We start from the raw sequence: 26,085 nt of genomic DNA on the forward strand, positions 1-26,085 counted from the left end.
AACACTATGCTGCTTCAGTTCATCGTATAGGATTTAAATTTCTGGTAGAAAGCTAGTGTAGCGCGAAAGATTAAAAGCTCCAATAAAGAATATTTCGAAATCACCACTAAGCTAGCAACGTCATTCAGCTAAAGGGAGCAATTTTACTGCAGTTGGTTCCACATACAGTGAGGAGAGTCTCTCTTTCTAAAGAGATGTATGACAGTGGATAAAAAATATATATACACTGTGCTGCCACTTTATTAGGTACACCTACCTAGTAGCGTGATGAGCCTCCTTTAGCCTTCAAAACAACCTGAATTCGTCTAGGCATGGATTGAACAAGATTCCGAAAACGTTGTTCAGGAATGGAGTACCGTGCAGACATGTGTGTCACGCAGTTCCTTGAGATTCGACGGAGGTGTAGGCCTGCAGCGAACAGCTCTTTCCAGCTCATCCCAAAGATGTTCAATAGGACTGAGATCCGGAACTGCAGCAGAGAAAAGTCATTGTCATGTTCCTGGAACCATTCCATAGTGATTCGGGCATTGTGCACCGGCGCATTATCCTGTTGGAAGTAACCATCTGACTGAGGATAAACTGTCAACATGAATGGATGCACTTGGTCAGCAACGATGTTTAAGTACGATGTGGCATTCAGACGTGAATCTATGGGTATCAATGGGCCCAACGTGTGCCAAGAAAACATTCCCCATACCATAGCACTGCCCCCACCACCTTGCAAAGTAGTCGTCAGACATGACGGGTTCATGGATTCATGTTGTTTTCGCCAAATTCTGAGCCTTCCATCAACATGATGCACCAGGAACTTCGACTCGTCAGACCAAGCAATTGTTTTCCAATCCTCGATAGTCCAGTGCTGGTGTTGCTGTGCCCACAGGAGGCGTGCTCTCTTGTTCTTCATTGATAACAAAGGTACGCGATGTGGCCGTCGGCTGTTGTAGCCCATTCGCGACAAAGTGCGACTAGTGGTCCGTTGCGATATTTTGTTCTGCGCACCAAGGTTGTATTCTGACGTGATGTGCGACATTGTGGCCTGTCTGTTTGCTTGCACAATTCTAGCCATCCTCCTCTGACTTCTCTCATCAACAAGCGATTTTCTTCCATAGGAGTGCCGTTGAGAGGATGTTTTGTGTTGGTTGCATCATTCTCGATACACCCTTGAAACTGTGGTGCGTGAAAGGTTCAGGAGAACTGCCGTTTCAGAGATGCTTTGTCCAGCACGTCTTGCACCTACTACCATGCCACGTTCAAAGTCCGTTAGATCACTCCTTTTCCCCATTCTTGCTACGGTTTGTACGCTTAACTGATACTAGAAAGGTTGTTCTGCTGCATTTATATCCACAACTGTGGTCATGTGACTTGCAACGTTGTGGGACAAACCATTTGTGTGCACAGCAGGGGTGTACCTCATAAAGTGGCAGCACGGTGATATTGTTCATAGTGATCATGAACCACCCAGGTCTTCAAGAAAAGTAGTTTAGGGCTAATATCGATGAGGCTTATTTAATTGGACTAAAAGACGTTAGGTTTTATTTATTGATGTGGCGCAGCATCCTTTTCTGTGAAGATTAATTACTCCTTTTAATGAATTCACTTTAAAGGAAATCAATTTTATATATGGTCTAAATAAAAATTGATTTTGATAAACACCTTTTCACACATTAAAACCAATTAGACGTATGCATTTGCTACTTTTAAATACTTAAAAATGCCATATTGCTCTCTCTCTTCCCATAAACGATAGAGACAGTTTCTACTGTTATGAAACGAAACGTGATTCAACAGATATTAGCATTCAAAAATAAAATGTTTTAATCGCAAATTAACAAAAAACTGATCATCATATCTGTTACGGTTGATTGGTTAATATTTTGGATGTAGCATCTGTATTGGTCCTGTGAAACTGCTCATCCATCTGAAATTTCAACTAACTTTGTTATATTTAAAGAACCTGCATTTTAGAGACACCTTCATTAAACAAAATGAATGCCAATTTGGTGTAATGAAACTTAATTTTAGCCAGAACTTCAGATTCTCCATGTAAAGCTGCTATGAAATTCATTGATCAAAACAAAGGATTAAGGGCCCAGTCTCTCCTGTTATTTTATTGTCCTCAGTATTTTTTGATTTTAATGATAAGTGATGACTATAAACGAATATGGATATACGAGAGGGTATCAAAAAGTTCATACCCTTATCTAGAAATAATAGCTCTAGAAAGGTGAAACTTCACAGGAACTTTAATCATTTTCTATTTCTCCCAACTATTGGATCAGTTGTTTAATGCCTTGATCATAGAAGTCCGTACTTTTTGCCTGAAACCACGATTCCACTTCATTAATGACTTCCTGAGAAGAATCAAAGCGGCATCCACTCAATGGTTTCTTCATTGTACACTCAGCATTCGTTATTTGCCACAAACAGATCAAAAAGGTTCTCGGCATCCGCATTACACAAATCCAACAGTTGACAAGGGCAATGCTTCTGCAAAGGCGTCAGCAATCTTGGAACCCATCGTACGGAGACCTTAAGACTTGTGCAGGTCATGTAAAAAAAAAAAAAGTCTGCGCGGTAACAGTGGTATCGTCAGTCTTCCCACACACACTAGATGGAAAAGGCCTTTATCGAATCCCGTCGATGACACGAGGAACTTTTAATGGCTTTTTTTCACTCCGTGGCTGAATTAGTCGTAGATAGCAAAGTGGGTTTTTTATCCCAGAAACTGAGGGGTTTTTTGTCTAGCAAAACAGGCAAATCGACCAGAGAACACACAATTTATCCAATAAATATATGGGTAGATATAATAATTTATGGATGACCCTAATATCAAATTATTATTATTTATTTTATTTTATTTTATTTTATTTTATTTTTTTTTTTTGCCATGTAAAGTGCTGTGGGCAGACATAAATAATTCCCGCTGCATTTGCGATGAAATAAATTGTCACGCGTCTGTACTCAGCACTAGCTGTTTAACCTTTGCTACCATCTCGCTGTCTATAGATGTTGATGGCCTTCCTTCCTTCTCTTGACTAGTCAAAGACACTTGTACGACCGCATTGGAACTCCCATTTCCACATTTTTGCAGAGTCATAGGATGAAAAAATAAAAGCCATGTATGGGCAGAATTGTCATTCTGCCCATACATGGCTTTTATTTCTTCATCAATTTCCTGAGCTTTCTTGCCCTGCAAATGCAAGAACTTGATCAATGCTCGATACTCCACTTTATCACCCATAGCGTCCTTCCTCAGATTCCGGGATCCACCTCTGGTGTACGATCACCTACGGGAATGAAATTTCACATGTTAGTTATTGAATATGTAGACAACTTGCAATAAAAACGGCATCTTTCTACTGGTGTTTTATCTAGGTCGGAGTACGAACTGTTTGATACCCCTCGTATCTATCTATTCAGTAAAACCAGTTTTATTTTTATCTAATTGCAGCAAATTATTTTTTTTAATAAGAATATTCTCTACCTAATAATACATAATTCATGCTTTCTATTTTTAAAACAAATGAATTTTTGACTACATTCTGCACCACTTACCAACATGAACCTATTGATTAGTTTTTCATTCTGTATTCCCCTTTCTGTTTTCTGTTATTTTATTTTTACTTTCTTAACTCTTATTTTTGTTTAGTTTTCTTACTTTCTTTCGATGCATGCCCTACCTTCTGTTTTTCCTCACAGACCTGTCCTCCTCCACTCACTATCGCACTCACCCACAAAGTCAGATGTATTCCATATCTCAGCAACATCCTCTGAATTCTGGATACCTAGGATACGACCATATTATGAAGCCGACTAAAGATATAGACAAAGCCATGGATCCAGCAGTTTCGGATGACCACTCAGAAACATCTGACGATGAAAAAGTGTATAAAGTGCAGCTCAACCTAATCCCTGTGATCATACTGGAGGCAATAGCATTAGGATGTTTAGCAGTCCTGGCCTTCTTTCTCAGGTAAGTTATTTATTATTTTTTTTCAGTGGTTTAAAGTAATCATGGTGTTTATAATAAATGCAAATGATCTACCAAAAATTAACGGCATTATAAATTTATATACACATCAGTTGATAAATTTGTTTTCATTTCTAGTTAAAGGGTATATATCTAGGAGTTATTTTTAATATAAAAACTTACCTACTTTCTACGAATTTATACGGTTTTTCCTTAACACAGAGACAGTGTTCCAATTAATGTTGTTTTCCTCGAAGAGTATCTTTCTTTAAATCACTTATTCTTGACTTTGTAAGGCGACAGGAAGTTCAGGAGCTCAAAGATCTGGAAGGCCAAAGAATGATTAAAATAGTGAAATCAACTTTTCTCAGACGAATCATTTTCTCTGGTTATGTGGTATAACATTGTCTTGTTAGAGTTGAAGTGTTTTTTACTGAAAGATCAACAGAAAATCTAGCATATTCCACTGCAGCGATGTATAAACGGCTTGACAGTTAGTACTGTGCTAAATGTAGTTTCCCAAACATGTCATAGAATGGACTTTACATCTCTTATCTAAGGCGAGCAAAATTCAGACGTACAGGATCCCATTATGCTGTTTCTGAGCACTTAGTTATCAACGAGGAGTTCTCTGTACCCGTCTACGCCACGAGGAATCGCGCCACAAATAAGCACGTACTGTGGGACCCCGATTATCATGTACTTAATGTCCTAAGTTTCAGACCATTCAAGAGAATCCTGTGCTGGCAAGTCGGCACTAGCACACAGGCAGACTCGTTCATCTTTCGTTTTCTGCTATCTGACAGGATAGCAGAAAACAAGGAAAGACTAAAATAGCTGTGGGAGAGGAGGATAGATTGGAGTGAAAATCTTGCACTGATAATTGAATGCCAGCAGTATAATCCTGTACTGAAAGATATCAATGCGGAATTTTAATGATTATTATTATTGTTTTCACCTGGCAGAATGAATCCAGGGACCCTTGCTGTTTTCGCAATGTTCTAGTCTTCCATCAGCTTTCAGTAGCAAAACCAAGATTCGGGGATTTTTTTTCTCCTCTCTCTCTCCAATCTTGCGTTATCGAGTGTTGGTTTTCCTGAGCCCGCTGTAACTTTTTTTTTTTTTTTGTTGAATGGAGTGGAACCTGATTCGGTCGTCGGCTGCGGTACCTTTTTTATCAGTGACGACATGAGTTCTGAAATGCGGCCTTAGATATGACTTTGTACTGGATTTTTAATTGACTGACTGTAACCTTTCTGTTATCATGGACAGGTTTTGTCAGCTTCCGTTGACCATTCGCATTAATGAGCCATTTCTGATTCCACATGATCATATAGTGGAATGGTGTTTTTTTTTTTGGTAATTGGACCAATCTGGATATATCTCATATAGATTCATCCATCCTATGTGAAAACACTCAGCAGAGAAAACGTTCAGGTATCTGATAAATGAAACTGTACTATAAAACTTATTACTCCCCCCCCCCCCTTTTATGTGTATATTCTAATTTGTGTATATTTCCTAAATTTTTGAATCTGATACGTCTTCAAATTCGAAAAATACGGTAATCAACTCAATCCATGTACTAGTATTCAGCACTCTCGTTAGAGAAGTGGGCACGAAGAAATTAAAGTGGGGAAACTTTTTTTGGCATGAACTGTTGTGCAATTTGCTTATTTACACACATTAGCAAGTGTGTGTGTGTTTTCGTTATAACATTTCAACCGCTCCCCCATCCATACTAGTATGCTATGCCCCAGTATTCGATTTAGGACATCTCTCGTCCTATGTTATACTGTAATTTGAAGTGTGGAAGAGTCGCAATGTAAAGAAGACTGGGTTGGGCAAGAGCCATTTGCGAAATACAGTACTGTGCTTCACTAAAGCATGCAGCACAACGCCAATAAGCACATGTTGGGTAATGATAATGTGGTTCGCCGGTACTTATGTATATGGTCCAATAAATGTAAAAATACAGCAGTATCTTGTTAATCATTCTCAAGCATTTAATTACAAGAAATTACTTTAAAGAAAACTAAGTATAAATGGCATCCATCTTCTCTTTTGGCTTTGAAATCGTCTGGAATTAGTTGACAGTAAAAGGATAACCAGTAAATTTTTAATTTTTGCATTAGTTTCAGTAAAATAATTTTTAGGACCAACGATATCAGCAAAATTATATCTTTATAATATTTTTATAAGGCAAATCAAAGACAATCGGTTTTTTTTTCTCTTCCTCCAACACTGGTAAATCATATTTTAAAAAATATTCAGTTGTACAACTACTAACGATAACAAAATTCTACTGGCTTATAACAAAACACTTTTACTTTGGATTTTATTCTCTATTCATGCTGGCAGAATCACACTTGTTCCTTCTGAACAAAGAGTTGGATAATAAGTTTCACGTACGCAAACGTATCCCATTCGCTTTGTCCCTGTAATGAAATCGTGACATTAATGTACACAGTACCAGCTGTTTTTATAAAGCCAGTACTATCTCCGAAACCTTGAAACTGTCAACCGAAGGGAATAGTTTATTCACCTGGGTCGGATAAATTTCTTTGAGCTCTTGAATACACCTGGCTATCTAATGAAAACATTTTTATTCCTGGCCCCTCTCGAAGGTCAAAAGTTCTAAAGGTTTTTGAAGTGGTAATTCTTTGCCACTGTTGTACATCTGTTCGTTGTTTATACAATAAACATAAGCAAACAAAGAAAAATGAAATTTAAAAATGCCATTTATTTTATTTATTCCTAAACTTGATTGGTGCCAAGCGTTTTCTTTTATATCCATAATATCTCCACTTAATAAAAGTTCACGGTAGAATTTGATTCCTCAATCAACGAAATGTATGTAAAGACTGAAATATTTTATTCACGCAACGCATTATAAAAATGTTAAACAATTTTATTGCAGTATGGCATCACGCTATGATATTCAAGGCAGCTAACGATTGTTTATAATCTCATTCCATTGCATCACTTAATCCTGATTAACAACAAACTTTATTCCTCATCAGGACGTTTCGAATGATCATTTGTCTTTGAAGAGAATTAAAAATAGCAAATGTCCCGGGCTTGATCTGGTACAGGATGAAATTATTAAGAAGCTATGGTTCCTATAGCCGCCACTGCTGCAGAAACTCTGATACCTACCTGCTCCAGATCCGTGGAAATATATGCGCGTTAGGATCCTCCTGCCAGTGCTGGAAAGATTTAATACTGTAGTTAGCAGATCACAACGAGAGGGGTCTTTCATCCCCAAATTAATTCAGTTTTAAAATTGCACCATTTACACCTTAACAGCAGTTCTTCCAAAAGTAGAAAATTCGGAGGTTAAGTATGTTGTTATTAATCTTTGTAAGCTTCTACCGCAAGTTCTGCGAACCGTTTGACTCAATATGGTGGCCCAGGTGTCAGACGTATTTCGTGTGTTGGACTAATTTCCAGAGCTATTTCGACTACAGAGAAGCCACCATGCAAACTAATTTCCATTCCAAATCCAGAATGGTCGCAAGGCTGTCCATGGGGTTCTTTCTTAAGTAGTTACGTGCAACAATTCTGGATGAATGGATTCTGAAAAACTCATGTATCCTTTTGCTGATGACGTAGTTACCTTTCTATCTTTATAGAGTCACTCTTGAATGTAGTGCTATCACTGTAATGAGCCACCTCCGTTCTTGGATGATGCAGCATAATGTTTATCTGACATTAAAATTTTACATCTGTGATTGCCAGAATCATCCGTAGAGACGGGGGGGACCTTAGGGAGATACCGCACATCTTGTGTATAATGCTATCTTGCTACGATGTTGTGTAATTCCATCGAGTGGACAGGCATGTTGTAGGAGGAGAAACCGTGCTTTCCGTAGTAATGAATTACTTTTATTTACGTTAGGTGACTAAACCAAAATGGTTGCCTCACCTAAAACATGATAAACTGAATAAGTGCTCGCACTTATCGGATTTCTGCATGCCAAAAGAATTAAGTCCATAAATTCAACAACTGCAGGCTTATGTATCATCCACCCCTAGTTCTTATGGACTAAGTAGTGGACGACCATCAGCCAACGCCACTAACCACAATGTTGAACGTATTGATTAGATCATCATTGACGAAATGAGACGTTAGGCCCTTTATTTAAAACCACCCTTTTGTGGGTTCAGTGAAGTTCGGGATTCGTTGAAATTAAACAGTGCGTTTAAATTTAGTTGAATGATCCTCTGAATTTTACGAAAGAGTTCTAATTTTCACTTGACAGGCGAACATTAAAAATTCATAATTTTTTTTTTTTCACTTTTACTTTTATCTACTGACGAGTCTCTACATAAGACGGGCACGGTGGACAATTGCCTGAATGCCCACTTCACATCACCAGATGAAGTTTGTTCCCATAGTTTCTCTCTGGCAGAAAACAAATTCTCACACACCTATACTGTAGCCATCCTTCTTAAATTTTTTCCCTTGTGTTTTTTACCGTGCGAGATGGAGTAAGAACACAAGCATTTGGTGTACTCAATCCATTAAAAGCCTTAAACACTTTATTTCGGTCTGCTGGCAGGTGAGGCGCCTCCGTAGCCAGGTGGGTAGGAGCGGCAGTGAGTAGCATACGCTTCTTGATTAGACTGCGGTTCGAGCCCGTGCCCACCAAATACGGAGGATGCGGAAAGGTCAAGGAATTACCACCGCATATCCACGGAGCAATATGGCCTTAGTTGCTAATGCTCCTAAAAACCAAATAACAGCTGACATGAGACTAGTTTCAAGACGCTGCAATTTAAAGAATTTCTTATTCGTAAGAGTACCATTTTCTGCATCTAACTAATCTTGTTCTTCTCTTCACTCGTAATAACGTCCTTCCTAAAATGAGGCTCCCAAAGCTGTATGCAGTACTCAAGATGTGGCCTTATACAATGAGATAATCGCCACCTTTTTCTTCAGAAAAAATTCCTCTATATCATTGACAGAATCCCGAGCAGTCTTTCTACACTACTCAGAATTTTATGTTGGACTGTACAGTTACCTCTTGATCTATTTTCGTCCTTCACTACCACCTAGTTGGTATGTTATTCTGGGATTACTGCTACCCGTATTCAGTAGCTTGCATTTATCAATGTTAAACCTGAATTGCCACGACTAATTCTCTAGGTTTTACCGAAGTAGCGTACCCTGATGCTATTGTCATTAGCCACCCTGCCAAACTTTATTTCGTAAGAAAACTTAAGCATTAAACTTGATATACCTTCATCAATATCATTTATAAATATTTAAAATAGAAAGGAGGCTAGCTCTGCATCCTGAGGGACTCCACTAATAACACTGGTCCAACAAGAGCAGTGCCCATTAATAACCACTCTTGCCACTCAACCATCCCTTTATCCATAGAAGTAATCTTTCCTCTAATGACGCACTGCTCCAGTTTACATAGCAGTCTTTTTAATATGGAACAGTTTCAAAAGTTTTACTGAAATTTACGTAAGATATAAAAATTTTCTGCATCCAGTTCCATGGTTACTGATACAGTATTGGTCAGACGAGATTGCCCCTTAACAGATCCATTCTGTGACTGCTGTTAAATTGTTGTTGTTGTTATTATTATTAACATCTTATTTCCACATCGGTGGGCACCCCCGGAACGGCCTGGTTTGGCTAGAGGGGTGTACATAATAATAAATATTCAAATTATATAATAAATATAAACACATTTGAGTTTAAAAAATATATGAACATGCATTGTATTTACAAGTAAGCTGACATGATATAACATTGAAGTTTCAAAACTGTGAAGGTGATACAGCCAATAGTTCTACTTTGTACAGTTCTTTCAAGGTGACTTGTCTGTAGCGCTTCGAGCTGCAGAAAGCTGAGGCATCGATTCCGAGGGAGTTATACGGTCCGACTGTATTTGCCGGAAACACTGATCCTAGGTATTGCAGGTTTTGTATTGAAGATCGTGGACAACGTGTTGCACTGCACCGGGTTCGTTGGATAGTCCGAGAGTTTGTCACTTCCCAGATGGCGGGTGAATCCATTCGGCCACAAAGGAGTTGAGCCAATGTGTGCAGGTTCCTCTCCTTGAAGATGGTTTCAGGCCGAGGTTTGCATAGAGCACGCTCCGAGAGATGGTAAAAGGGTGGCCATCAACCTGTTTAACCATCTCAGGAGCAAATTGCATTACTTCTTTGACCACTGACTCGATTATTTTCCCAGAAACGGAAATCGAAGCTACCAGGTCTGTAATTACTCATTTCGCCTTTTGATCTTCCTTTTGTAAATAGGGTAAACATTTCCTCAATCTGTAGGAATCATCCGCTGAATCCAAGGATGCTCTCATAATTTGGCTAAATGTTTGTTTGCTTCCTTACTGCTTATTTTATTATAAGCAGTAAAGATATATTCCGTGAGCTCCACGTGCTTTATTCACTTCTAACTTCAATTGCTCTTCCACTTTTCTCATTTATTATAAAATCATCTAGTTTTCACAAAATCATAACTTAGTACACTTCCTGTCAGAGGCGGACTGGTAAACCCAGGGGCTCACATCTGGTGAGTATGGTCTTGGCACACCCAGGGTCCTGAGCTGGATATCATTCTTTCTCTATCATGGTTACCCCTTTTTTTTGGCTGGTGCAGCATAAGCTTCAGGATTCCATGCACCATATGGCTAATAATAATAAAACAATGTATCGGCGGTCAGAGGGTAATATTGAATATTACATCGGCCTCCATCGGCTTCCTGCCCACTGGGGCCAGTCCACCTCTGCTTCTGGCATCCCCATCCTTAAATTCTACTCATGAACGTAGATGCAAAATGTTTGTCGAAGTAGTTCACTAATATGCGCTTCGCGTATAAATTTTTGGTGAGTGCGTATCTTTCTCACAAAACATCTTGCCTTGCTTTTCAAAGTCTTCGTTAAAACTTTGTTTATCCCATAATACATGAACATGTTCATTTTTGATAGGATTGAAACAGTACTTCCGGCAATTTTAATCGTACTTCCTGCACATGCCAGAAATAGCAAGTGTAATATTGCTGTGTGAGACGTCTTAAAATAGTACATACGAATAACGGTGCTGTTTTTTTATTTATTTTTTACCGTTAAACTCTATGGATTTGTTCTTTTAATTTTTTCCCTTGTTTAAAACATGTCTGTTAAATAAATAAAATCCGCATTTTATTTATTATTATTAATGTCAGAAAAATTTTATTTTCAGAGAGTAGTTCTGCCAAGGGGTAAAAAAAAAAAAAAAATTCCTCCTCGGTTATTGACCTGACATGCACTTATGTCATTACTTCATAAATTCATGATTCCTATTATGATAGTAGTATCAGCAGGTTATATAATATTGGTAATAAAAAAGTTAAATTAAAAAATCTGTTTGCCTATCTTTCTAATGATTTGCCCAATTAGTCTTTAAATTTATTTAACTTGTCCTCTTCTACAGCACATAGTGGAACTCTTCCAGATATCAATTACCCTATAGCCAAAAGGAAATTTTCCCACATCTGCCATGCAACCATCCGTTTTCATTTAAATTTGTAATCATGTCTTTCTCTTCCGAGAAAGTAGAGATGTCTTAAGCATTTGATGCACTAAACCCATTTAAAGCCTTTTAAATACCCCAATCAGTTATTCGCGTAGATAGCTATTTTCCAGATGCTGCAATTTACAGAACTGAAGTTCTTTTTGGTAAAAGTATCCTTTTGTGCTTTGACTAATCTTGTTGCTCTTCTCTGCACCCTTTTCAACAGAACTACCTCATTCCTAAAATGGGGTTTCCACACGTGTATACAATTCGAAATATATGACCTAACCATTGCCCTGTGTACAGGGATAATCACCTTTTTCCTGTTGGACAAATTCCTGACTATCTTTGATATAAGTCCATGAGATGTCCAAGCAGTTAGTCGGTACTACTTACAGAACTTCATGTTGGATTGTACAGTTACCGTTAGATCGGTTTTCATTCTCCACTACCTAATCAAACTCTGTAAAGACTTATTCTGGGATTATTACTACCCAAATTAAGTCCCACCATGCATTTATCTGTGTTAAATCCTTGATTATACATGCGCTTCTGCCATTACTTCATAAAATCACGTTCTCTACATGATGGTGATATTTGCAGGATGATACTCTAGCGTTTCCATCAAACTAATCAAAGTGGGCTGTGATCTAGGAATGATTAAAGTGAATCAGTAACATTAACTTCCCTGCACATAATATGACTAACTTGCCATAATTATATCCACGAAGAATGTTGAATTATTCATATCGTTGATGCTTGTGGATTTACTTTCCTACAGCGCGCGCACACACAGAAGATAAATATAAGGAATCTCAGATTGTCCACAGCTTATTTCCGGCTGTCAGATTTTGCAGAACGCAAAGTTCCATCTCGACAGTTAACTTTATCTATGGTTGTATCGATCTGTCTCGGATCTATTTACAACGTTTTGCATGTTCAATTTCACTGCTAATGCTGAGCAATCTATTTTTGATGTTTCGGTTCTGCACCATTTACAAGCACAAATAGTTGGGACGAGGTTTTTCACGTTGGTTTATCGATTTGTGTTATTCCATTTATCTCCCGACTGCTGAAGTTTCTTTTGTAATATATCTAAAATTCCTTGTTAGATTAATCTCGTTAGATAAACTCATGGGTTTTTTTTTTTTTTTTACCCAATATATATTTCTTGTTAAATTAGTTTAGTTTGCCTCTCAACGCTTAAGACTGAAGCTAAATTTCCATTTTGCAACTTCATACTGTCGCTGTATGGTACGTGTGCCTTACTATGTAAGTATCGGACAGGTCACAGTGCCTTTGCACCATGTTTTGTTCGTAGTGAACTGTCCAAGTCGATAATTGACATTTTTAATTGTATCTCATATTGTGGATACCTTCACGAGTGGCCCAGGTATTGCACTGCTTTGAATAAGTAACGCTTCACCAGTGGAGAAGACTAATGTGACTGGGTTGTCACTATTGCAACAACAGGGTACCTGCCCTGTTGAGTAATCCACCAAGCTTCAAAACGGTGTCGTCTAGGTGATGGTACCGGCCGAGAATAACAAGGGATCGGAAACTAGCCTGCTGTAATACTCCCTCCCTCTTGTAATTGAATCCCTTTCTCCTCAACAAAAATTAATTTCTTAAATTAAATTAATAAAACGCAGTTAAACCAGTTAATATTGTGACTTTTTTTTTAAGCTTCCAGATAGATATGACCACATAAGGCCAAACGTAGCCTACTGGTCAATTCGAGAGTGCAGTAAGACACGCAGTTAGGCTGATCATGGTTCGATCCGTACTTAAAACTTACGTATGATAATACAAATAACCTTGTTAAACTCTGACCAATGGTCTTATCGGAATATAAACTGAATGTAATGGAATTACAATAAGATTTAATCTCGGCTGTTTCATGGGAGAACTTGCAAACTGTGATCTGAAGATGCCAACAGAAGCGTCCTACTTTCTTGCATGCCTAGTGCAAGAATAAAGAGATTAAGTTACTTTGCAATTTTTAGTTTCAGGGAATCGTTGGAAAGAACTTACCACAGTTATTAATTAATCTGTGGGACTTTCAAGCATAGAAGTGTTTTGACGCATCGTGGGTCCACTCCTGCTATAAATATCGAAGTAAATCCGTACTTGATGTATTTGCCACCTTCTTTGCTGAAGTAATGTTTTTCAAATAAAGAGCGAAACGCAATTTACGCAGCTGCATTAATGAAAAAGAAAGAAAAAAAAATTCAATTACAAGCAGCAAACATCAAATCGGTACTTTACCAAGGATAATTTTATTACGATTCTGTAACGCCAACTGATTATGGATTTGGCTAATAAAAATGGCAGCCGGGCATGCATGTTGTGACAAGTTTAGGTCAGAACCCATACATTGGGAGTTATTGACTTAGATGACAGTTCCTCCCTGTCTCACATCGCTGTACCACCGCAGATGGGCGTACATGAATAAAAATCACATGAACGTCAACAGGAGGAAGACAAGGGAAGAGGTTCTTTTTTTTTTTCTCAGGAGAAATTTAAGATAAAATGGGCAAATTTTAGTTAATTTTCCTCAACAAATTAATATTTTTCATTATTAAACTTTAATAATAACACACGTCATCACTTTCCAAGCTGCTTTTTTTTTTCTCGTGCTATAGACAAATAGCTCATTCTCTCCGGGAAGAATTCTGACGCTAATAAAGAGTAGTTTAGCTTCAAGACTAGTTTGTTAAATAACTTCATGAAACTGCCTTTTTAAAATAAAGCATTAAGCGGTTGTAGTTAACTACAACATAAATTCTATGAGATGACTAGCATGTTTTGTTATTGCTGCCCACATGTGTTTAAAACTAGCTGCCCACACTACTGTCCATCATCAGCACCTTACTGCGAATATGCCATCCATAATTAGTTCAGTAAAGGAGACTTCAAGAGAAAAAATAGTTAATTAATAATAAGGTATAAACTACTACACTTCCACGACTTGTTGAACTTCAGCGATTACCACGGTCGAATATGATAGCTCATTAAGTAATGAAAGCCAGTCATTAAACATGTCAAAATTTTTTTTTTTTTTTTTTTTTTTTGTTTTTAATGTTATGAGGGAAGCTTGTTAAAGTTATAACCACGTTCATCCCACTGAAAATGAGTAATTATGTCATACTGAATACGTGATATTGAGTTAGGGGTGTACCACGTGTTGTCCAGCTTAATTGTGAAACCAGAACCTTTTGTGTAATGTCACTAAAACGTAGGAATATCTCTAGGGATCGTCTGGTAATGAGCAGTGGGCAAATGAAAAAGGGGGAAAAAAAAATTGTAGGAATAAGGTCCCCAACTGATCTAAACTCACTACTGTAATTTGAACTTTTTTTTTTTTTTTTTTGTTTACAAGTTGTATTTTTGTTTTGTAATTATTGTAAATTGTGCAATTTCTAATTGCACGGTCGCCTATTAAATAGGACGTCTGAATTTAAGTGGCAGCGCACTTAGTGTGCATATTGAGACACCAGGACTTGCTTTAACTATACAAAAAAGTTGGATTGATTCATTCTGGCTAGATTGAAGTTGCAGGGAAATATAGTCAAATATTAGTTTGAAACAGATGTTAAAATTTTTTTTAAAGTTAAAAGAAACCCTTCAGCAATCTGTATAGACAATTCCCCAATCTCTATCCGGGGTCGTGTTAAGAAGGAAGCAATTCAATCCAGACACTTTCTCAAAAGAGGACTAAAATTTAATAGTAATAATGGAACCCTCTTCATGTAGTGGAACAGTAGGAAAATAGTGTTACACGGAGGGGGAGGAGAGGCTGCTTTTTTTTAATAAATAAAGAAATAAATTTTCTGTTTATACTCCGGGACGACCAAACGGTCAGAGGAGTTCACAAATAGACAGAATACAAGAAACAGCACCGTATTCAGCAGTCACGGGCTTGAACCCCGGTCACTGAAGGCACGTGTACTTATGCACCCGCGCGCCTGACCACTAGGCTACGGCGGCCTACCATCCGGTGCTGTGTTCTTTGTGCTGCAAGAGATCAACTTGGTAGTCATATTCATTCTTTGAGTCCAGTCATACCGAATCATGGATGTACTACTTGCCTTGTTTTATTCAACAAGCATTAAAATTGGCATTCTGTGTAGTCAGACGTGAAAATTATTGTTTTTCATATCTTAAATTTCTTCGGCTCTCTAAACTGTTACATTACTGTATTCAATACAGACTAAGTCTCTGTTGAATTCGACTTTTTGCAGTATAAGAAGAAATTTGAACTGACAAAAGACAAGTCGTTCCAAACAAGCATTTTTGGGATTTTCTCGCAATGTTTCTTAATCTTTTTTTAGGAAATCCTTCATCTGACTCGAATTGAGATCAAATAAGTTTGTAGTAATAGAGGCATAATGTGATAAAAGTATGAGCTTATTAGCATTGGCAAAAAAAAAAAAAATCCTCTAATTAGATAGATGGAGTTTGTTGCAGCAATCAACTACCCACTGGCTAAAGGCAAATTTCCGCACACCTATTCTACAACTGTCTTTCTTCAAATTGAATATATGTTCCCTCAGGTTCGTAATCTGAGCAAGACGAAGAATCCCATAAGAAATGAGTCTGCTCAACCCATTCAAGGCCTTATACACCTCCATCAGATCTCCTCTCAGGTGCCTAGTCTCCAGACGCTGCAATTTGTAGAACTTAAGCCTTTCTTGGTAAGAAAACTCCTTCGTTCTCCTCGGCAATCTTGTTGCCCTTCTCAGTGCTCGCTCAAGTAACTCTACATCCTTCTTAAAATGAGGCTTACGGGCCTGTATGCAGTACTCAAGGCGTGGCCTGACCGTTGCCTTATACAAAGGGATAAACGCCTCCTTTTCCCTACTATTAAAATTCCTGTATATCATTGACAATACCCCATGACCTGCTCTGGCAGCCTGTCTGCACTGCTCAGAAAACTTAATATCTGACTGTACAATTACTCCCAGGTGTTTTTTTTTTTTTTTTTTCATTTTCTACCACCCTAAGTGTAGTACCACACAGTTCGTACGTTTCTCTGGGGTTACTTCTACCCATATGCCGTACTTTAGCATTAGTAGAGGCATTTGATGCAAGAAAGCAAGCTTATGCAGCATCAGCCAAAAAAATTAAAGTAAAATAAATAAATAAAAAGTAACCACTTCCACTTCACCCCTCTGTTCGTTCGAAATACCTGTCCAGCAGAGCCTTAAACTTATTTAGGCTATCAACTTCCACGACAAGAGATGGAAGTCTGTTTCACCTACCAACCACCCGCTGGCTAAAGGCAAATTTCCGCACTTCTATCCTACATCTGTCTTTCCTCAATTTGAATTTATGCCCTCTCAGGTGATTATTCTGAGCAAGAGGAAGAATCCATCAGCATTGTGCATGCTCAAACCATTCAAGGCTTTGTACACCTCTATCAGATCACCTCGCTGCTGCCTAGTCTCCAGACACTGTAATTTGCAAAACTTAAGCCTTTCTTCGTAAGAGCACCCCTTTGTTCCATTCACTAATCTTGTTGCCCTTCTCTGTACTCGTTCCAGCAGCTCTACATCCTTCTTGAAATGAGGTCTCCAGGCCTGTATACAGTACTCTAGATGTGGCCTGACCATTGCCTTATACAAGGGAATAATCACCTCCTTATCCCTGCTAGAAAAATTCCTTTATATCATTGACAATACACCATGGGCTACTCTTGCAGCCCGTCTGCACTGCTCAGAGAACTTCATATCTGCTTGCACAACCGCCCCCAGGTCCCTGTCATTCTCTACCACTGTCAATGTAGTACCACAGAGTTGATACGTTGCTCTGGGTTGCTGTTTCCCATATGTAGTACTTTACGTTTGTCAATGTTAAACTTCATTTGCCACCTCTCAGCCCATCTACTCAACCTTTCCAGATCCTGTTGCAGCAGCATAGTGTCAGTAGTGTCCTTGACAACCCTGCCAACCTTCGCATCGTCTGCAAACTTGGACATTAAGCTTGATATACCATCATCAATATCATTTATAAATACAGAAAACAAAGGACCCAATACTCAACCCTGAGGGACTCCACTAATAACATTAGTCTACGATGAGCAGTGTCCATTGATTACCACTCTCTGTCTTCTCCCCCTCAACCACCCCTTTATCCATAGCAGCAATTTGCCTCCAATGCCACACTGCTCCAATTTGTGCAGCAGTCTTCCATGTGCAACAGTATCAAAAGCCTTTCTAAGATCCAAGTATATAATATCAAAGTTATTCCCTGCATCCAGTTCTTTTGTGACTGCATCATAGTATCCAATCAAATTGGTCAGGCAAGACTTCCCCCTTAACAAAACCATGCTGTGTCTGAGCTATAACTGAAGTCTTGTCTTGATGATCCTGCAGTGCTTCTTTAACCAGTGCCTCCATTAATTTTCCGGGAACAGAAGTTAAACTCACAGGTCTATAATTACTTGTGTCAGCCTTTGATCCTCCTTTGTGAAGTGGGGTTACTTCTACCCATATGCCGTACTTAACATTTGTCAATGTTAAACTTCAGTTGCCATTTCTCAGCCCAACCTTTCTAGATGCCGTTGCAGTAGCACACTGTCAATAACAAACCCAGTCAAACTTTGTATCACCTGCATACTTTGACATACCTTCATTAATATCATTGATAAATATACAAAACAACAGTGGGCGCAACACCAAACCTTGGGGGGGGGGAGAACGCTAATCGCTAATAACATTATTCTACAAAGAGCGTCCATTGATTACCACTCAATTCTCTCACTCAATCACCTTTTTATCCATTGTAGCAACTTGCCCGTACTGCTCCAATTTGTACAGTATTCTTCCATGCGCAACGGTATCAAAAGCTTTCCAGAAATCCAAGTATATGATATCAAAATTAATTTTTTTGCATCCAGTTACTTTATAACCACATCATAGTATCCAATCAAATTTGTCAGACAAGACTTTGGTTCCACTGTTTTACAATGGAACCAAAAAAACTGTTCTCAATAACAGAGTATTTATTCGCGCAAATAATGCATGAAGGAATTATATCGTGAAGAATAATTATAAATTACCTTTTAAAGATATAGTGCATTTGCCACTTCTCATAATGAAGTCTCCATTCCGATTCGTTAAGAATCAGAATGGAGACTTCATTAAAATCTTCTTAATCTGGTATAATTTAGTTTTCAATCTGAGAGAGTGTGGTTTATTTCGAGTTTTTAATAACCATTAATATTATAAATATGAACAAGCAACCAGAGTGCAGCTGTGGTTCTTGCTGATATTCCAAGTTAATCAATGAGAAACATGCCGCATACCCTTGACTGACAACATACCAGACCGAAGAACCAGAGGGCATTCTACGTGAAGACAGTACTTTGGCGAGTCGTTAACCTTTTCGGACCATCTCATTTTAAATTAAAGTGAATTTTCCGGCAGCATGATCTAGCGACGTATTTCATTTCTCACACAGGCAAATAATATTCGCCCCTAATCGGACAAGTTGTATGTGACTCGGTGCTTTTCGTTTTACTGAAAAGCAGGAAGAAGCAACTTAAAATGTTTAAGCAATTTAAAAGCAGGGGAAAAACCTTTCTAGGGGAAAAAAGTAGTATATGGTTTGCAAGAGGACTTAATTTCAGTTATTTTATTGGAAAATGAAAACAGTAACATTAATTTACCAGTTAACGTTTATTTACTCAATTTATTTTTATTCAAATAAATTATTCAGGTTAACTTAATTGTATGTAAAAGTGGATGAATTTAGAGCTAGCCAGTTTAATAGAGCAGAAGATAGTATGGGGCACAGCACAGAGTGGACACTCCCATAGACGACAATGGCAATTCCGGTTACGCGTTAAAACGCATAGACAAGTGGAGGCCCCACTTTCAGGGCATAGAAACAGGCCGGAACATTGCAAAGAAATTCGCAATGTTCCTGTAGCATTTTCTAAAGTTTTGTAACTATGTTGGATAATATATCGATTCGCTGATTATTAGTATGAAATTTTCATAATTAGTTTATTCCAAAAAAAAAAAAAAAAAACACTAAGAACGGCGGAAGAATAGCGAAATATAACCCACGTAAAAGTTTTGGCAACTACACATCAGATGTTATAATAGCCTTGTGGTATTGTCAGGCACTCCATAGCCGAGTGGTCAGGGTCAGGTGTACAGTAGCACACGGTCTTTGAATAGACCGGGGTTCAAGCCCCTCACTACTAAATATGGTCGACGTGCACTGGACCAGTATGGCAGATTATGGTCCATTTCCCTCAAGCATGAATTGTTGAGGAGGCTTCCATCCTGCACTGGGTTGATAATGGCTGCAGTTTTACTGTCAAATGGCGGTGTTTTTCTCTTTCTGCTGTTCAAATCTCACGTTTTTACCCCTGGTTTTTTCTCTCTTCCCCCTTTTTCTCTACCCACTTATACTTTCAATTCATTTCTCTGATAAAATATGGAAATTTATTTGTTTTCACATAAATAAAATTATTTAATTAGTAATAAATTTATATTTTATAAAATAAATAAAGTAATATATTTTTATAAGTCATGGTCAAACATCCATTAGTAGCTTAGGAGGAGGTCAAGATGCCAGTTGCAATTAACATTTAATAAATACAGATTTTTATATACACATTACTGGGTTCAGGTTGCTGAACTGCCCCAGATGTGGGAACAAAATTCTATTGTAGGGGATTTGTGATTTGTACAGAGTGAGCAGCTGTTTGTTCCATATACAAATTGCAAAATTGAGATGTGCTTATGCCAAGAGAGATTAGAAGGCTGGGTAATCTCTAATAGAAATATGTGATCTTGTCTAGAAATCATCTGAGTGTCATCATAAAAGCAGAAAAATCCTTTGTGAGATATAAGACAGGACTGAGTTTTTTTTCGGACTGAAATCAACTAAGTTACCTTTACTCCACTTGAGAATTATTTGAGAAGTTGAAGCTGTTTGTGCAGGACAAGGTTTCTCAAACTGGAAGGTGGAATGCAATGTGCTATCTTCAGCAAAACTATGTATAGGATTTCCAGTCAATGGAAGATTTATATAAAAGAGTGGAAGAAAGAACTGAACCTTGGAGAACACCTGCATTAGTGGAGAAGTTAGAAGAGAGCTGTCTACCATCGTCCCCAGTGAGGAAACTGGATACCCAATTACAAAAAAAAAAAAACAGTTGCCAAACCATAAGATGGAAGCTTATTTAGAAGATCTTTATGCCAAACACTATCAAAAGCCTTTTGAAATGTCAAGAGCAACTGCTTAAGTTTCAACAAACTTTTTCACTGAATTTGTCCATAGTTGGGTAATATAAGCCAGTATATCACTAGTGGATGAACACTGATGGATTCCATACTGGTGATCATTGATCAAATGGAAGGTTTTCAGATAGTTTAAGAGTTAATAGACTTCTCTCTTACTTTAGAAAGAGTAGAAGTGCAATGGGACAATAATTGGATGGAAGGATTGGTCACCCTTTTTAGGAACTTGCTGGATATGAGAATTTCTGTTCAGAAGGGAAACACTTGTGAAAAAAAAAAAAAGAAGTAACACAGAAGAGGAGTAAGCTCAGGAGCAGAGGTTTTGAGAACAAGTGGAGAAATACCATCAGGACCTGGCATTTTCTTGGCATCAACTCAAAAATTCTTCTGACATCCTTTTGATGGATGACCACAGTAGGCATTGAATGGAGTGTACTGGGAAATGGCAGGATGTAGTTTACCAAGATCATTAATACACAACTTAGAAAAAAAGTAGGATGCTAGCAGGTCAGCTTTATCTTTGGCTGAAGTGACAATAGAGCCATCTGATTTTGACAGTGGTGGTAAGAGAGAGATGGGGCAAAAGTTGCACCAATAGCTGTGGCAAGAGACTAGAATGCTTGACTACCATTTGGTCAAGAAACAAGTTTTCTACACTTAACCTGTTTGAAATGTAGTTTGGACTGCTTAATAAATGCTTTACAGTTGTTGTGAGCTTTAATGTAAGCAGAAAATGAACCTGGTGATTTGGATACAAGCCAACTGTGGTATGCAACATTCTTATCTTGAACAGCCTTAGCACACTTATTGGAAAACAAAGGTTTAGGTAAGGGAAGAGATTTGAAGGTGGAGTGTGGAATAAACTATTTCATCCCTACAAGAATAATTTCACTTGTATGATTTGAGCATTGATATCAGATTTGAAACAGTAATCTGACCAAGGAAAAGAAAAATCTTGCAGATCATCATTCCATTTGGCATTCTTGTAATGCCAAGCAACAAAAGGTTGAGAAATGCTCCAACTGGATCAGAGACCATCACCAAGTTAGGATCTGAGGGGTACCTAGAGTACTACTCACCTTGACAGTGTACTTAAAGGTTGTTTGTGAGAAAAAGATAGTGCATTTGCTGTGTAGTTAGGATTGTCTGGTATTCTGTTAGGTAAATGAATGATCTGTGTGAGGTCATTAGTAACTGCAAAAGCATCTTGACCAGCTGGGTCTGTGCAGCTAGAAAATGGAAGCCAGCTGGAGTTGTGAACATTAAAATTACCTCACTATTAGGAAAGCTGGACTGGGAAAAGTCAAGTTTCAAAGAGAGTGAGTTAAAGATTTCCATGTAATTATTGTAGTTGGGAGAGTGAGAGGCAACAGATGAATTTGACAGAATGTGGTAGAGAAATCTTTTCAAGCCAGAGAAGATTAAATAGAGGAGACTCCAAATATCTAAGTCTCTGGAAGGGAAAATCAGAGTGGACATATGCACAAATACCACCTTTGAAGTGAAAGGAATCATACAGGCAATAATTAGGACAACTGGCAGAAAACGTATGTGGGGTTTGACAGAGTGTAAGTGGAAACGGATTTATTCTTGATCTTCTTTTAGACAAGGATGCCTTCAAAAGGTTGTCCACTGTAAGAAAAAACAATTTCAACTCTGCTTTAGTGAAGTGTGTGTGTGTTTTAACTATAGTAACAGTGAAGGATTTTTTTTGTACTGAGCACTTTAGCTTGCTGAATCCTCCAAGATTTAGCCTAAATGAATTCAGTGCATTTACTCTTTCTGTACATTATCTTTTATTGTAGGGGACACTTTTCCATGAGTTTCCTTGGAAACTCATGGAAAATTGAGAAGTATGCGTGATATTGTTCAGATGCTGGAGTGTTATCAGTGGACAAGGGGCATCATGAAGACTGAAGAGCCCAGTGACAAGATATCAGTGAGGTGCAAGGTGGTGCAGTAAGCAGACATAAACAGATGGATCACTAACTAGCAAACCTAATTTGTTCACAGCTACATACAGAAAGAAGCTATGCCCGGCCCAACAAGTACAATGACATAGCTTTTGCTCTGAACTTAATTATCTACTTCACTTACTTACTGCACTATGTAGCATCTCTCACCACTGTTTGTTCAATTCTTCATAATGCTTCTGTGACTACCAATGAAACTCTGATCACAGTTGAAACTAGGGTCTAGGTAGTTATACACTTAAAAAAATTTCCCATTTGAGCCATATTTTTTATTTAGAGGAGTGCATTACCAAGGCAACTTGTAGGGAATTGCCTCTACAATATGAGATCAATGCACAAAGTAGCAAATAAACTGTTCCAATCACTACTTCTAATAAGTACTAGTGGTACTTATTGGAACAACTGATCAACTCTGGTCTGCAATTAAAAATATTGTTATTGCTTTGTTTTATTGTATAATTGTCATGATATATACAAATATATTTTTTCCTCCATGCATTTTATAGCTACACAAATTAAATGACATAGTGTAAACTGGACTGCACCCAGGAGAATGGCTGAGTTTCAGCCTTCCCCAAAAAAACAGTTTTTCTCTAGGTCAAAGCACTGGCTCTGAGGATCACAGCCAATGCTTCACTTTTTTTTTTTTTTTTTTTTTTTCACTAGAAAAATATAATTATACAAATCTGTATAAATTGTCCTCCCTATCTCTTTTCATACATTTTCCTGGGTTCAAAAGTGTTAAAATAAGGAGGACCTTAATTTTTAGCATTTAACAAAACTATAATTTGAACATTCATAACTATATAGATGAGTGTTGATCATTCAGCCATTTTTATACAAATGGTCCTTAGCTGTTTGGGATTATCCAGAAATAACTGGGGCATTAGTTGAGGCATATGATGAAAGAAAGCAAGCTTATACAGCATCAGGCAAAAAAAAAAAAAAAACACATGCACTTTTTTTTTTTTTTTAGGCAAATCTAACTTCTGCACCCCCCCCCCCCCATATTCTTTGTATACATTTTTTTTTCTGCATTCAAAAGTGTGAAAATAGGAGTACTGCTTGCAACATTATTGGTATTATGCAGTATATAGAAGTGTAAGCCTGTGCACAAGTTTGCCATCTGATTTAAGAAAATAAAATACCACCTAACTCAACTAAATATTATTCCCAAGAGTTGTTAAATGTTTCATCTGGGGCACTTATTCCTTCAAGTTGTTTATATCATGGCTCTATGAAGGGAAGGAAAGTGTCTATTAGTGAGCAAGTGGATAAGCATTCTCTCAGACATTTACTGAATGGCTATAATCAGTGCTACTGTAAGGATGTCACTGATTTGCCACCTGCTTTGTTTCAGCTCTCCAGTGAGCCCCTAACTTCATGCTTTGTATGGACTTTTCCATTTTTTGTGAGCAGATTGTTCATAATTGATTTTATTGGGACTGTTGAATATAGCATTCAAATGAAAATAGCCATTCGATTTTTTAAAGTTACTGTATTTGTTTTGACTATCTAAATGTGCCAACCTTGAAATTAATATTAGTAGGAAATATGTATAAATTTCTTTTGAAAGAATCAATCAGATACATTTAGTTATTACTTAGTATATGAGAGTGGGTATTCTTTAGAGCTAAAAGTTTTGGAACATTGATCAGAAAATTGTACATGTATTACCAGTTAATTTTGCTTTAACAAGTGAACATAGGTATAGGATAACATTCTGCATTAATATATGAATATAAAACAAATATATATATAAATTTTTTTTCTTTTTTTTTTTTAAATTTTTGGAAAAAAGATTTAGTGAATGTTTCACTGTAAGTGCAATGCAAAGATGTGTGGTGCCTTTTTTTTTTTTTTAGACAGCAAAATTTTAATAGCAAATTTTGCTTAAAATAATCTTAAAACAATTAAAAGAACATGGTCTGGTTGGTTCAGTTGCTGTTTTTGTCAGAGAGACATTTTAGTCTCTCTCTCTTCCTCCCCCCCCCCCAATTGTGTACCAGTCCTTTTGCACATACTGTGCATAAAAGGCATCTACCTGCTAATAGGTACAGTCTGTGATGATGCCTACAAGCAGTTAACTCCAGGGAAGAAAAGTAGTAATACACCATTGGGTCGGATGAAAGAGACCATCTTTTAGAGGTCTGTGTAGCCAGTTTCAGTAATACAACAAAATGAAATTTACTGTAACTGGTTGCTTACTGAAAGGGATTTTTTTTTTTTTTTTTTTAATTGATTGTCATTGTACATATGTACTTCAGTTAAAATTTAATAGGTCAAAACTATATTTCCTTGTTAAATTTCTTCATACATCTCTACCAAAACAGCAAAGTTCTATTGTTAAAAAAATAGCATGCTATCAACATTCTGCTTAGAAAAATTGACCAATCTTCTGAGGTAATTATATGTGCACACACAAATGAATTTGTGTGCATAGCTACTTAAATGATCATCTAACTTGTTTCTCACTGCCAAGTGACAGCACTGGAAAACTTGTTGTCCCTTAGTCAAAAAGTTGGACACAGCTATTATGAAAGTAATATCAAGCATCACATAGCATTTTTATTGAATATACAAGAATAGCAGTAAAGAGTGTCCACAAACCTCCTTTACAAAACTAAAACATTACTGTATGAATAGGGTATATAATACAAATCTGAAACCATTTACAAGTCATACTGAACAAAGTTTTTTTTTTTTTTTTTTTTTTTTTTTACTAATTGGAAAATGTGCATTCTGCAGTTGATGGCAGCATAATTGAAAAACTAATTATGGAGAAATTTACCAACAATTTTATCCTCTTGGTTTTGACATTGATCAGTGGCCTCTATATGACTGCAACTTGTATAATTTCATCCTCAGATGTTACATAACATGTAACACAATTCAGCCCTTCTCATATTAAGCTCATGACTGGTATTCTGTAAGTTTGGAGTAAAACTTCCTCACACTAGCTCCACTGTGCCCTCATTGGATTTTGTTTGATCACAACCTCTGCCAGGGTGTTTTGAAAACACGTCCTTTGTGAATTTTCACATCCTTGCAGAAGTGTGGGTCTATTTGATGGCTGACTGCAGCTTGTTTGAACCAAAGTACTCGCTGTGCTGGCTAGAGATTTGTGTATGTCTATACTGTGGACTTTTTTTTTTTTTTTTTGGAAACAGCATTTCTCAGTTTCACAATTTTGTTGCCTTGCTAAGTGATGTTGAACTGCATTGGACAGCCCAAATAGGTTTTTAAAAATTCCATACCAGGAGTAATGAGCTTATTAGTGACAACAATGTGCCATCAGCTCCACGAGCAATTCATGGACATAAACTAATTAGTATTACTATAATGACCTTG

General features: G+C 37.5%; 1 protein-coding gene across 2 annotated transcripts in view; it reads left to right on the forward strand.

Moving 5' to 3' along the window:
- Positions 1-26,085, forward strand: part of LOC150086061 (phospholipid phosphatase-related protein type 1-like) — a 112,334-nt gene that overhangs the window by 21,456 nt on the left and 64,793 nt on the right. Inside the window, exon 2 of one of the 2 annotated variants that reach the window (XM_090373681.1) lies at positions 3,790-3,973. In XM_090373681.1, the coding sequence (XP_090229807.1) occupies positions 3,804-3,973 (170 nt within the window). In that variant the 5' untranslated portion in view covers positions 3,790-3,803. Of the gene's footprint in view, positions 1-3,699; positions 3,974-26,085 lie in introns of both variants that reach the window. The other variant, XM_090373680.1, reaches the window with a different exon arrangement.

Source organism: Mastigoproctus giganteus, chromosome 5, assembly GCF_048544385.1.
Source record: "Mastigoproctus giganteus isolate SK-2022 chromosome 5, ASM4854438v1, whole genome shotgun sequence".
Lineage (NCBI taxonomy): Eukaryota > Metazoa > Arthropoda > Arachnida > Uropygi > Thelyphonidae > Mastigoproctus > Mastigoproctus giganteus.